This window comes from Arvicanthis niloticus, chromosome 10 (genome assembly GCF_011762505.2).
Source record: "Arvicanthis niloticus isolate mArvNil1 chromosome 10, mArvNil1.pat.X, whole genome shotgun sequence".
Classification (NCBI taxonomy): Eukaryota; Metazoa; Chordata; class Mammalia; order Rodentia; family Muridae; genus Arvicanthis; species Arvicanthis niloticus.
In genome coordinates, this window is record NC_047667.1 from 48751457 (window position 1) to 48766930 (window position 15474).

General features: G+C 39.3%; 1 protein-coding gene across 1 annotated transcript in view; it reads right to left on the bottom strand.

The window, feature by feature from the left end:
- Positions 1–219: 219 nt before the first annotated feature.
- C10H1orf105 (chromosome 10 C1orf105 homolog) overlaps positions 220–15474 on the bottom strand; it is a 41855-nt gene continuing 26600 nt past the window's right edge. The window contains exons 5-7 of the mRNA XM_034513141.2: positions 12571–12638; positions 9737–9795; positions 220–2020 (exon numbers count right to left, since the gene is read on the bottom strand). Coding sequence (XP_034369032.1) covers positions 1875–2020; positions 9737–9795; positions 12571–12638 — 273 coding nt within the window. The 3' untranslated portion in view covers positions 220–1874. The remainder of the gene's footprint in view (positions 2021–9736; positions 9796–12570; positions 12639–15474) is intronic.

The window sequence follows — 15474 nt, forward strand, 5'->3', positions numbered from 1 at the left end:
ACACACACACACACACATACACAACTTATTCTTCTTCCTGAAATATGGTAGGAATTTCCCCAAGACTAAATGGCATGTGATAATTTTAATATTCTGACATCAAATGTATGTGCTTCAAAATTTATTTTTAAAAGTGTTTTTGAAAATTATTTAATTTCTAATGTGGTAGATATCAGTAAATATACTCCCATTTATATATTCTTTAGGGTTCTTAATTATTAAAGAATGTAAAATGTTCCTAAGACCAAATAGTGTAAGACACATGCAGAGAGGGAGAAAGAGGGAGAGAAAGAAAGGGATAGGGAGAGGAGGGGAGAATAGGACAGAGTCCCATTGTCCCACTCAAGGCAAGTCTCCAAATGATATAACTTTCCACAGTGCAGTGGAATGGAAACAAAGTATGATATAGGTGAGGTGAGTCACCTATCACCTATTCTTGGCTCCATTTCTTAAAGATTATCCTACCCCTTGGTGGTGTCGTGAGCTAGTGATCAAGCCTTTACTATGTGGCCATTATGAGGATTTAGGATCTAAACCATAACATCCACTGTCAAAATACTGGCAAATACCAAAATGGTATTCTTAATGATGTAGTTTGGGGGTATTCTAGATAAGGCCATCTTAATGAGATTTCAGAAGCACTTTATCTCCTAAGCTACATAATATTTATATTACCTCAAATAACTGTGCATGAGGAGTGTAATTCCCCTAATTCAGGAGTGTAGGCACCCCCAAGTCCTTTCACTGAAGTATGCATAAACAAACAACAACAGAAGAAAGCTTGTCTATGCTAGTCGATTGTCTGAAATGATAGGAGTCATGGGGACTGTTTTTGAGGTTCTGGAACTCAGATTGCAGTGAAAACAAGAATCATAGCCGGCCGCAGACAGAAGATGACAAATCAGGTTTTGTCTGTTGTTTCTTTGTTTTTGTGGAGTTAAATTTGGACACTAGTTCATTGTCATTGATCTGAGATTTCTTAACTCCATTCTTTAAAAAACAGTTAGCACAGAGGCTATCTTATAGGTTGGTCTAGTATCTACTTAGGGTCTGGGGTTCCACTAGGCAGTTGCTTCCTAAGAAACAGAAGGGCATTTGTTTGTTTGTTTTGACAAAACCTCTTGAAATTTGTCTCAGAGAATATATGACCAAATATGTAATATTTGCAAACTTGGAATTTTTCTTTGTATTCCACAGATGTACATACAGATCAACATAGACCAGAAAGCATGCATTATCATATAAAAATAACTTCATCATAAAATTCAAGCGTGGCGTGGATATGATTAAGCAAATATTAGCTAAATACCTGATCAATATGTAAGAAAGTAAAAAAGGCAGTGTGGGGTATAGTTCCTGTGACCACAGATTGCAATAAGTAATTATTTGTCACTTTCTAGTTATTACATTATAGTGCCCCCTTTTGCTATAAAATGAACTGAGAGAAGAAAAAGAAAAGGTGATTTTTCTTCCTTTTCTCCCTTATTGTGAATAAGATGAAGTCACAGAGGGCTCAAGGAGCCACCCCTGATCTTCCTACCTGAAGAAATGGGCTAAATGACTTACATGGAAAACCTATGACTTATAAGAAGGAGGCTGCCATTTATTGTAATATAGCATGCATTAAAATTTTCAGCAAAACAACATGAGGTACACTTAGCATTCTCTGTGTTAATATATCTTCATAGTTATGTAAATTAAACCATTCTGTCTTTAGCAGAAAGTGGTAAGAGCTAGAAAAGCAGCAGAAGGAAGGAAAAGTGACTCAGCTTCCGGGAGATACAAGATTAGGGGAAGGTACCAGTGTCAGAGCCTGGCTTGGAGAGGTAGCCTTTGCCCTGAGAGTTTGGGAGTAATGAGCTCTGGCCACTCACTTACTGCTTCACTGTCTTGCTCATTCCTTTCTTTCTGGGAAAGGCACAGTGTTGAGTATCCTGAGGAGATTCGTAGGCACCTGACAGCAGCCTGTGGAAGACAGCAGTCCTGGGGCCTAAAATAGGCAGTCTGTAGCGAATGCTCTCTGGAAGACAGTGTGAAGAACAGAGAATAAAGGCTTAAACACTGTTCTCATGAATACACAAAATAACCAAGGGCCACCAAAGACTCGTCTAGCCTTATCATACTCAAAATTCACATAAGAATTTCCTTTAATAGAACCATCTCATGGCAACAACATTTAGACTTTTATAAATCTGATCGAAGATGCCAAGTGGAATTTAGAAATAACACCCAAGTGTTAAAAATATTGCCAATTAAATTTAAATTGAAAATAAAATATATTTGAAATTGTAACATTAGCTCAAGGGAAAAGAGGGTTCAGTTTTGAGGAAACTGTTCCAAGACACATGAATACATAGGTCTGTCCTTATAAAAAAAAACAACAGCCATGATCTTACAAAAAGGGAAAGAGTTTAATATTTCAAAAGATACTTCATGTTGTGAATAATTCTTAAGTCTTTATCATCTTGACCTCTTCTTCAAACATGATTTGATTTTTATAAAAAAAAAAAAAAAAAAGGTTTACATTGCTGCTCCCTACATCTCACAGCCTTTCCTACCTCCCAGGACTGCTCTTACCAGAAACACAGGTGAGACCCTCACCCCAACCCCCATACCCACTGGGATCCCACAGAACCCAGCAGATGTGAGCTCTGTCCTGTGCCCTGTTGTAGCCTATCTCCCTTCTGGTCTGAACCTCCACCTGCATTTTCCATGTATTAGCTCTCCCATTCCCCCACCCCCACCCCCACAGATGCCTGCCTCCCAGAGGCCTATTCTAACCCAGGACACACAGCTCCACCTGCCTCCTGGGAGGCCTGTTCCAATCCAGGACACCCAGACCAGTTAACACCAGAGACAACCAGATGGCGAAAGGCAAGCACAAGAACATAATCAACAGAAGCCAATATAATTTGGCTTCATCAGAATACAGCTCTCCTACTACATCAAGCCCTGAATATCCTAACGTATGTGAAGATCAAGATTCTGACCTTAAATCCCATCTCATGAAGATGATAGAGGCCTTTAAAGACAATATAATTCCCTTAAAGAAACACAGAAAAACATAGTCAAACAAGTAGAAGCCCTTAAAGAAGAAACAAATCCCTTAAAGAAATACAGGAAAACACAGTCAAAACAGGTAAAGAAAATGAACAAACTGGTTCAAGACCTAAGAAGGAAATAGAAGCAATAAAGAAAAGACAAATGGAGGCAATCCTGGAGATGAAATACCTAGAAAAGAGAACAGGAATTACAGACACAAGCATCATCAACAGAATACAAGAGATGGAAGAGAGAATCTCAGGCATAGAAGATACCATAGAGAAAACTGATACACCAGTCAAAGAAAATGCCAAGTATATAAAGTTCCTAACACAAAACATCAAAGAATTTTGAGATAAAATGAAAAAACCAAACCTAAGAATAATATGAATAGAAGGGGTGAAGATTCCAAGTTCAAAGGGCCAAAAAACATCTTCAACAAAATCATAGAGGGAAACTTCCTCACCTAAAAAAATGGCTATAAACGTACAAGAAGCCTACAAAACACCAAATGGAATGTACCAGAAAAGAAAATCCTCCCACCACATAATAATTAAAAGACTAAATATACAGAAAAAAGAAAGAATATTAAAAGGAAAAAAAAAACCCAGCCAAATAACATATAAAGGCATACCTATCAGAATTACATCTGACTTCTCAGCAGAGACCCTAAAAGTCAAAAGACCCTGCAAGTCTTGCAAATCCTAGAAGACCACAGATGTCAGTCCAGACTACTATACCCAGCAAAACTGTCAATCATCATGGGTGAAGAAACCAAGATATTCCTTCCATGCAAAACCAAATTTAAATACTTTATTTCTACTAATCCAGCCCTACAGAGGATACTAGAAGTTAAACACTCCAACACAAGGAGGGTAACTATACCCAGGAAAACACAAGAAATTAATCATTTCACAACAATCCCAAAAAGAAGAGAAACACACACACACACACACACACACACACACACACACACACTACCACTTCCAACAACAAAATAACAAGAACTAATAATCATTGGTCATTAATATCTCTCAACATCATTGGACTCAGTTCACCAATAAAACAACACAGACTAGCAGACTGGATATATAAACAGGATCCATCATTCTGTTGTATACAAGAAACACACCTCATCAACAAAGATAGACACTACCTTAGAGTAAAGGGTTGGAAAATCGTTTTCCAAGCAAATAATCCCAAGAAACAAGCTGGAGTAGCCATTCTAATATCTAATAAAATAGACAACCAAAAGTAATCAAAAGAGATGAAGGAGGACATTTCATACTTACCAAAGGAAAAATTCACCAAGATCAAGTCTTAATTCTGAACATCTATGCCCCAAATACAAAGACACCCAAATTTATAAGCAAAATCTTACTAGAGTTCAAAACACACACTGAACTCCACATAATAATAGTGGGAGACTTCAAAGGTCCCACTCTCACCAATGAACACATCATCAAAACAGAAACTAAACAGAGACACAGTGAAACTAACAGAAGTTATAAACCAAATGGATTTAACAGATATCTATAGAACATTTCACCCCAAAACAAAAGAATACACATTCCTCTCAGCACCTCAGGGAACCTTCTCCATAATTGAGCTTATAATTGGACACAAAGCAACCCTTAACAGACAGAAGAAGATTGAAATAACTTGCATTCTATCAGATCATCATGGACTAAGGCTCTACTTCAGCAACAACAGACACATCAGAAAGCCCACATACTCATGGAAACTGAACAACTCTCTATTAAATAATAACTTGGTCAGAAAAGAAATAAAGAAATTAAAGAGTTTCTAGAGTTCAATGAAAATGAAGGCACAAGATACCCAAACTTATGGACACAATGAAAATAGTGTTAAGAGGAAATTAATAAATAATTTTGCCTTCATAAAGAAATTGGAGTAATCTCAATGGATAAAAGCTGGTGACCCCTGTAGTTGAAATAGGGACAAGCTGAAAGAAGCTGAGGAGGAGGGTGACCCCATAGGAGGACCAACTGTCTCAACTAACCTGGACTTCCAGGATCTCTTAAACTCTGAGCCACCAACCAGGCAGCATATACCAGCTAATATGAGGTCCCAAACACAAATGCAGCAGAGGACTGTCAGGTCTGGACTCAGAGAGGATACACCTAACCCTTGAGAGACTTGGGGTCCCAGGGAGTGGAGAGGTCTGGTGGGGTGGTGGGTGGACATTCTCTTGGAGCCTGGGGGCAGGGGAGGAGGTGTGAAATGTGGAACAGTCAGAGGGTGGACTGGGATGGGGGATAGAGTCTGGACTGTAAAAAAAAAATGATTAAAGAATGATGATGATGATAAAAGAAATTGGAGAGATCTCATACTAGCAACTCAATAGTACACCTAAAAGCTCTACAACAAAAAGAAGCAAGCAAGCCCAAGAGGAGTAGACAACAGGAAATAGTGTTACTCATGGTTGAAATCAACCAATTAGAAACAAAGAGAACAATACAAAGAATCAACAAAACCAAGAGCTGGTTCCTTGAGAAAATCACCTAGATAGACTAATTCTTAGCCAAATTTACTAAAAGGTACAGAGACAGCATCCAAATGAACAAAATCAAAAACGAAAAGGGAAACATAACAGAAAAAAAAATTGCCAGGTCTTATTACAAAAGCTTGTACTGAACAAAACTGAAAAATCTAAACAAAATAGGTTATTTTCTGGACATATACTATATACTATGCACCAAAGTTAAATCCAGATCAGATAAACTAAACAGTCCTATAACCTCTAAGGAATAGAAGCAATTGTTAAAACCTCCCCAATCAAAAAAAGCCTAGGGCCAGATGGTTTTAGTGCATAATTCGACCAGACTTTAAAAGAAGAGCTAATACCAGTACTCTGCAATCTATTCCACAAGAAACAGAAGAAACACTACCTAATTCATTCTATGAGGCCACATTACCCTGATACCTAAACCACACAAAGACCCAACAAAGAAAGAGAACCTCAGACAAAATGCACTTATGAACATTGATGTAGAAATACTCAATAAAATTCTCAGAAACCTAATCCAAGAACACATCAAAAACATCATTCACCACGATCAAGTAGGCTTCATCCCAGGGATGCAGGGATGGTTCAATATATAAAAATCCATCAATGTAATCTACTGTATAAACAAACTCAAAGGAAAAAAAATCATATGATCTTCTCATTAGATGCTGAAAAAGTCTTTAACAAAATCCAACACCTCCTCCTGTTAAAAGTGTTGGAGAGATCGGGAATTCAAGGCACATACCTAAACATAATAAAAGCAATATACAGCAAGCCAGTAGCCAACATCAAATTAAATGGAGAGGAACTTGAAGTAATCCTACTAAAATCAGGGACAAGATAAAGCTGCCCACTCTCCTCTTATCTATCCAATACAGTACTTGAAGTTCTAGCTAGAACAATAAGATAACAAAAAAGGAGATCAACGGAATGCGAATTGGAAAGGAAGAAGTTGAGGTATCACTATATTTGGATGATATAATAGTATACATAAGTGACCCCCAAAATTTTACCAGAGAACTTCTACAGCTGATAAACAACTTTAGCAAACTGGCTGGATATAAAATTAACTCAAGGAAATGAGTTTATACAAATGATAAGCAGGCTGAGAAAGAAATTATGGAAACAACATTCTTCACAATTGCCACAAATAATATAAAATATCTTGGTGTGATCTAACTAAGCAAGTGAAAGATCTGTATGACAAGAACTTCAAGTCCCTGAAGAAAGAGATCTGAGAAGACTTCAGAAGATAGAAAGATCTCCAATGCTCATGGATTGGTAGGATTAACAGTTAAAAATGGCCATTTTATCAAAAGCAATCTACAGATTCAACGCAATTCCCATCAAAATTCCAACATAATTTTTTTACAGACATCAGAAAAGCAATTTTCAATTTTACATAGAAAAACCAGGATAAATAAACCAGGATAGCTAAAATAATAAAAGAACTTCTCGGGGAATCACTATCCCTGACCTCAAGCTGTACTACAGAGCAATAGTAATAAAAAAAATAAAAATAAAAAATAAAAAACACGGTATTGGTACAGAAACAGACAGGTCGATCAATGGAATAGAATCAAAGACCATGAAATAAATCCACATACCTGTGGACACTCAAGTTTTGACAAAGAAGCCAACACTGTACAGAGGAGAAAAAACATCTTCAGCAAATGAACCTGGTCTAACTGGTGGTCTGTATGTAGAAAAATGCAAATAGATCCATATTTATCACCCTGAACCAAGTCCAAGTGGATTCAGGACCTCAACATAAAACCAGATACACTGAATTTAATAGAGGAGAAAGTGGGAAACAGCCTCGAATGCATTGGCACAGGAGAAAATTTTCTGGTCATAATACTAATGGCTCAGGCTTTAAGATCATCAAATGATAAATTGGGACCTCTTGAACTTAAAGTCTTCTGTAAGGCTAAGGACAATGTCAATAAGTCAAAATGCCAGCCTATAGATTGGGAAAAGTTCTTCACTAACCCTACAACTGACAGAGGGCTAATATCCAAAATATATAAAGAACTCAGAAAGTTAGACTTCAATAAACCAAATAACCCAAGAGACTTCTTAATAGAGCAATCTTGAATGGCAGAGAAGCACTTAAAGAATTGTTCAGTATATTTAGTCATCAGGGAAATGCAAATCAAAATGACCCTGAGATTCCACCTTATACCAATCAGAATAGCTAAGATCAAAAACTTAAGGGACAGCATATACTGGTGAGGATATGGAGAAAGGGAAACAATCCTCTGTTGCTGGTGAGACTGCAAACTTGTACAACTACTCTGGAAATCAATTTGGCAATACCTCAGAAAATTAGAAATAGTTCTACCTACACATCTAGCTCCATTGTTCCTGGGCATATTCCCAAAAGATTCTCCACTATATCACAAGGACACATGTTCCACTATATTCATAGCAGCCTTATCCATAACAGCCAGAAACTAGAAGGAACCTAGATAGTCCTCAACCAAAGAATGGATACAGAGAATGTGGCTCATTTACACAATGCAATTCTCAGCTATTAAAAACAAGGACATCATGAATTTTGCGGGCAAATGAATGAAACTAGAAAATATCATCCTGAGTGAGGTAATGCAGACCCAAAAGGACATGCATGGTGTGTACTCACTGATAGGTGGATATTGGCCAAAATGTACAGAATACTCATGACACACCCCGCAGACCCTAAGAAGTTAAACAAGAAAGAAGGCCCAAGCGAGGATGCTTAAATCCCACTTAGAAGGAGAAACAAAATAGTCATGGGAGACAGAGGGAGGGAAGGACCTGGGTGTGAGTGGGGATGGGGAGGGGAATAGGGGACAGGACCAGGTATGGGGAGAGACAGGAGAGAGGCCCAGAGGGCCAGGAAAACTAAAGGAAACACAGCTACCAGGGGTGGGAGATGGGGGGAATCGCTAGGAAATCCCAGAGACTTGGGATGTGAGAAGGCTCCCAGGATTCAATGTGGGTGACCTTAACCAAAATGCCCAACCGTGGGGATATGAAACTTAAAGAGACCACCTCCAGTAGCCATACAGGACCCCCAGTGAAGGGATGTGGATAACAACCCACCTACAAAAAAAAAAAAAAAAAAAAAAAAAGTACAGGGTCAAAAATGGAGCAGAGAATGAAGGAATGTCTGACTAGTGATTGGCCCAATTTGGGATCCATCCCATGGGCAGGTGCCAATCCTTAACACTATCACTAATGCTATGTTGTGTTTGTACACAGGAGCCTAGCATGGTTGTCTTCTGAGAGGCTCTATCCAGCAGCTGACTGAGGCAGATGCAGATACTTACAACTAAGAATTGGATGTAGACTGGGACCTCTATGGAAGAGTTAGTGGAAGGATTGAAGGAACTGAAGGGGATGGCAACCCCATAGAAAGTGCAACTGTGTCAACTAACTTGGACCCTGGGAACTCCCAGAGACTGAGCCACCAGCCAAAGAGCTGGTCTGAAGCTCCCAGCATATATGTAGCAGAGGACTGCCTTGTCTGACCTCAGTGGGATAGGATGTGCCTAATCCTGTAGAGACTTGATGTCCCAGGGTGGGGAGATACTTTGGGTAGGAGGTCCCATCTCAGAGGCAAAGGGGAGGGAGGATGGGGCAATAACTCTGGGAGGAGGGACTGTGTGACCTAAAGGGGCCTTGGCCAACAAACACATAAAAACATATGAGATCCTCAGAAGAGAGAGAATGAGCTGGAGGAGGAGGAGGAAGAGGAGGAAGAGGAGGAGGAGGAGGAAGAAGAAGAAAAAGAAAAAAGGAGGAGGAAGAGGAGGAAGAGGAGGAGGAGGAGGAGGAAGAAGAAGAAGAAGAAGAAGAAGAAGAAGAAGAAGAAGAAGAAGAAGAAGAAGAAGAAGAAGAAGAAGAAGAAGAAAAAGGAGGAAGAGGAGGAGGAGGAAGAGGAGGAGGAGGAGGGGAGGGGGAGGGGGAGGAAGAGGAGGAGGAAGAGGAGGAGGAGAAAGAGGAGGAGGAGGAAAAGGCTGTGTAATAATCACAACACATCGAAAGACAATATGCAAAATAAAAAACGAATGGAATTTGCTTAGAAATATTTAGAGGGATCATAGAAACTACATTTTCTATTCTCTGCCTCCAAGCACAGTATGTACCACACTGGAAGTACTCTAAAAGACAACATACCTGTTGGAATATCATTGCAGGAATGTAACTGCTGCACTTGTGAATGAAGGCTTGCCTCTCTGATGAAAGAATCAAGAAAACACATGAGTCGGTTAGAGCCTAGTGAAAGAGGACTGGGTCTTTATACAGAGCAGGGTGAGCTACACTGTGGCCTTGCGGCAGGGTGAGAGAGTAAGCTGTCCGAACACCACTAACCTCAGGTGCTTTTCCTCAGTAGTGTCCTCATGAGTTTTGATAAAACCTTTATTTAAACATATTTTATTCTACTATAAGAACATGTAGAGTCTAAAACTAGTGAGGATTAAGGAAATATTTCTTTAATTTTCATAAAAAAAGCAAGAAATCTTCCAAGTCAGTCAATTTGCCTTGAAAAGCAAAACAGAGGAAATGTTTTAGTTAGAGACTTTGTGACATCTCCGTTCCTCCATTCTGCCAAGGCTGTGGGGGTGACCCTCGCTCCAAATACATTTAATTCCAAAACATCCTAGATCAATCTAAAGTGCTTAATTCCTCAAGAATTATAAGTTGTTACCATTTGATGAACTAGCTAGCAATGTTTCTTAACCTATGGGTCATGACCTCTTTGGGGATGGCATATTAGATATCCTGCATTTTGAATATCTTCACTACAATTCATAACAGTAGCAAAATGAATTCATTTTATGGTTGCAAATCACCACAACCCGAGGAACTGTGTTAAAGGGAAGGTTGAGAAGCACCGAGAAAGGCTATCTACACATTTTAATGTGTATACTTCCAAATAGATCTTCTGAGGTTGCTTTGTTACCAAAATATATGGCTGATCTAGACAAGTTTAATTCACTTGTCACTGGAGGTCTCATTGAGGTGGAGAAAAGAGGAAGCAAATCAATCTATTATCCATGCTGTGCAAACAATCGGCAGTATCTTCAGGAATGAATGGTTTAAGATCTTTGTTTTCTACCATTCAACAAGTAAGTCCATGTGCTTCCATCCTTTCTCTCTTCCTCTCTCCTTCATTTCTGACATTCATAAACCATTAGCTCTTGTGGCGGCTCTAATTAAAATTACTTAGAAGTGAGAGGGCTGAGGAGAAGGCTTGGTGATTAAGGTTTGTTTCTTCCAAAGGACCTGAGTTCAGTTCCCTGTTTTTGTGTTTGGCTCACAACTGCCTGTACTTTGGTTCCAGACCATCTGATGCCTTTTTCGTCACTGCAGGTACACCCCCACCATGACATACACAAAAATGAAGGTAAAATACATCTTTTTAATAGGGCAAAGGGAATTGTTTTGATGGGGACAATGTCTTTGCCTATATGTGTGGTGAGAGCTAAAAAGTGTAGAGAAGATTTTATAAGCAGCAAACAGCCAAATCCATGTTCTACACTCTAAAGAGGCATCAAACAGAAGTGGTAGGCTTTCTTTCATTGTGTTGAAAATGAAACCAAAACCAAAGGTTCGGGAGAATTTTAAGATTAATCAATTCTTAGCCACAGTTTAAAGGAACTGAGGAATAGAGATTTGCTTAAAATAAAAGCAATTAATGATTTGTGGATTAAGTGCTTTACTCAAAGTACAAAACATTTTAAATAAACCAGGGTAATAGGTTTCAAAGTCTCTTTCACAGAAGAATTCACTTTTGCTCAGAAAGCCTTGATTCAAAAAGATTTCTATTTTTTTTTTTGAGTTTGCAAAGAATGTTTATCAGAATTACTTTAATCATGATTTTAAAAAAAAAGTATGAGTAAATGTGATTAGTGTTGGAACTTGAACTGCTGGGACACGAGTTTCCTCCGTGACCTTTGTGTACCCAAGCCAGTACTGGTACATGGTGTCAGTGCACCAGACTGTGTTGTAGTCTGGAACAAAAGGCCATGATGTCGTAAAATCAATCAGAACACTTGCTTCTGAGCCATATTAGATAAGAAAGACCAATTAGTTTCTCTCACCTTTCTCTTTATATAAGGGAGAGAATTCAGTGTTGCCTTGGGATCCTATATATCACCCTTGTGAAGGTGACTTTACGCTTACATTCCACAAGGCCTCCAGACACTGATGCCTTAGCCAGAGAGAGTACCTGTTTGCTATCGTTGTTACTGCTGTTGTTTTGGATACAAAACAAGGAGTTTCACTATGATGTTTTCATACATGGATAACACTGTATTTGGGCCTGGAGGTTTTTTTGTAAATTGACATTTTCATAATGAGAACATTATATTTGCACATACACACAGACACACAGACATACACAGACACACACATGTCCCCAACTCCTTCCATGTTCTTCCTAGAGTTTTAAAAGATAAAGTAAGAAGTAAATTCTTTACTGTTAATAGTCAAACACAGGAAAAAGGTTTAAACACCTCACAACCCAGAATTTGACTAGATTTTACTTCTGTGGTATTGGTTGTATTCTGTTATATTTCTGTTTCATTGTAGCAAACAACAATCAAATGGATAAATGGAATTTGAGTTGATGGAAGGTGACAGAGGATGCCTGAAAGTCGGGACAAATTGTGTGCTGTCACTCATATTTTGTGAATTAGATATATATCATCTACAGGAGAATTGTTATCTGCCTGAGGGTGATGAAGAAATGTCCTCCTCTACTCCTTGGATTGTTCTTAGGTTGGTGGAAAGGAAGGTTGTGCTAATGGTAACTTAAATAGTTATTCATGTAAGGAAGTGAACTAACTTCTTTACAAAGTATGACTCCTTTGTTTCAACAGAAGATAAAGCCACTATGAAGTTCATGCCCAGGGTGTTTTGTTTACTGTCCTTTAAGTTCCAATCCTGTGTACTGAAGAGTTAGAACCAGAACTTACATCATAGAGCAGCTTACATCTTCGGCTCACCTGTGATTCAGAGAATTCTGGAAGGATAATTTCTGGTGGTCGGGTATTATGAAAATTTTTGGCTGTACCTGAGAAAGAAAGCCTGATTCAGTACATTGGCTGTAACTACATTCTGATCTACACAACAGATCTTAGCAACCCCGAGTTGTGTCTGATACTATTCAGTATCCTCTGGGGACTCTCCACTCCCCCTCTCAGGGTGGCCATCAGTGCCTTCCACAGGCGGTGACTCCTGGTGCTTCTCTGTCTCTGGTCTAAAGACCTGCTTTCAGAACACTCATAAAACCTTGGTGCACTTCCTTGCTTAATGATGTCTGGCTTTCCTGTTCAACATTCATCTTCACGAGGACATGTGCCACATACAGGTCTACACTGCTATGCTCGTTTTTCTAGCTCCTACACTGCCCATTTAAGACATTTTCAAAATTAAATCACCTAGCAAATGATGACAGTTTGAAGCATGTTTGAAAATGAGTGCCTTTCACCCAGGCTAGAATTGGTATGAAGCCACGACTTCTCTAGCTAGGAAATACCACACCCTAAGCTTCTTTAGACTTGACCCCAGCACTCCAGACTGGCTCCTTAAGGAGAGTGCACGTTCACGCAGCACCTCCCCCTCCCAGGTGTTCCCTTGGCCTACTTGCCAAAACAATTGCAAATTGTTCTGTGCCCAGCACCTCTAGAGGTGCCTGAAAATGGAAAAAGTCAAAGTCAGCTCTACCATTTTTAGTCAGATTGTTCTTCTTCTGAATCACTGGCTGAGGTAAGATGGGGAAAATGGGGGAAATGGGGGGTGAGATGACCAGGAGACCAGAAGTACCTGAGAAAGGGGGGCAGCAAAAACTTCAATGAGAACCTAGGGGAGAGATTTGTAGACACATGAAAGGGGAGAGAAGATGCCAGAAAAAGACCTTGTCATTTTCCAAAATGTCATCTAGAGTTGGCTGTGCTCCAAAGAGGGCAGGACAGAACTGTTGACCTCTGGCTAAGTAGCATGAGCCTTGTTTTAAAGCCCCTCCCTCAGCTGGTAGTATTTTATGCACAAGGATGGGTCTAGGAATTGCACAGACCAAAGCTGCCAACAAGAGCATTTTTTGTTTCTGAGACAAACTGCATCAGGGTGAACTTCGTCATTCTCTTCCCACCTTTATTGATTTTCTTAAACTTTGAGAGTACAGACTTATGGTCATAATTTGATATATGTGTATAGTGTGATAATTAAATCAGAGTAGTTAACTATCTCCCTGTCCTTAAGCAAGTTTTTAAAATGTGACAAACACATGTTTGTACTAATTTATTTAGCACAGGGTGCTCACTTTGACACTTGACACTTTCCAAATTATTGGTTTGTATTTGTGGTTCTTCAGTTCCTTGCTTCTACTGACACATAAAATAATAGGTTACCGTAAACTGCAGTCATCCCACTGTGCTAAAGACTCATAGGACTCATTCCTGCTAGCTATGCTATGGTACCCGCTAGTCAACTTTATCCTTTGCCGCCCCCAGCTTTTAATGATCTCTATTATATATCTTGATCAGCCTTTGTAGAAAAATCTATATATAGGTAATATGTGTGCTTTGGTACCCGACTTATCTCACTTAATTAGCACGGTGACATCAGGCTGTATAAGATTTTTGTTGCCGATGAAAAGATACTATTCTTTATGTTGCTGAGTAATATTCCATTATGCATTCTCCACCCATCCTCTATCCTCTCATCGCCTTGAAGGCCTCAAGGTTGGATCTGTATCTTAGCTATTGTGAATAATACGGTAATCAGCGCATGTGCTCAAATGCTTTGTTGATACACTGGCATCAGTTCCTTTGGCTATATAATAGAAGATGGATGGTTGGGTCACATGGTCCTATTTGGAGTATTCTAGGAGCCAAAACACTGTGCTGTTCTCCATAATAACTAATTCCCTCCCCTTACCACCAATATGCAAATATTTCCTCACAGATTTTGCCAGTATCTGTTATTTAGGGATTTTTTGATAATAACTATTCTAATCAGAAGACAATTGTGTGCTTAACTTCCTACTGAAGTACAGAGTCCCCCCCACCCCCGGAAATTTGCTCATTTGAATTTCTCCCTCTGAGAAGTGACTGCTTATAACATTTGCTCATTCTATATATGGGTTTTTTTTTTTTTAATTATTGAAAACTTAAGTCCCTTATATATTCTAGACATTAGCCCTCTGTAAAAAAGTAGTTCACAACCTGCCCCTTCTATGTCTGTCTCTTCACTTTGCTCTTTTGTTGTTTGGGTTTTTAGCTTGTCACATAATCTCATGCATTTATATTTTTTGTTTTCTATTCTTTGGGTGTCTTATTCTCTCCTCCAAATCACAGCCTATATAAATATCTCAAGTATGTTTCCCATGTCTTTCTAGTAGGTTACTGATCTAGTCTCTGGTTTTGGAAGGTAAGAAGAGCCAGGTTTTTCTTGTCTATTCCTGTCACGCCTGAGCTAGGGCAAAGGTCAAGGAAGAGGTCTTGAGAAAGGATCTTCTCAAGTCCCAAGTGTGCCTGTTGGCTGTGGCCAGCTTATCCCCAAGGTCAGAGTATCCTGCATGTGATCCCAGTCTAGACCACAGACCATGTTCACAATGAACACTGTGGTCCCTGCTGTGTAGAAAACCAACAGACGGCAACACTGAGGGCAGCTTTTGCCAGAATTCACTCAGTTCGCCTTCACTGATCACACAGCTCAGCCTCCTCCTTATCTAATGGTCCCCAAGCTTCCTCATCCATTAACCCTTTGTCCAGTCTCCTCAAGTCCAAGGAGATTCAGTGGATATCAGACTTAAAGCAGTTCTTCATCACCTGTACTTAACCATTAGCTAAGTCACTCTTAACCCTTACTCTAACCTTAGTGCCATGCTACCCTAATCCTTAAATTAA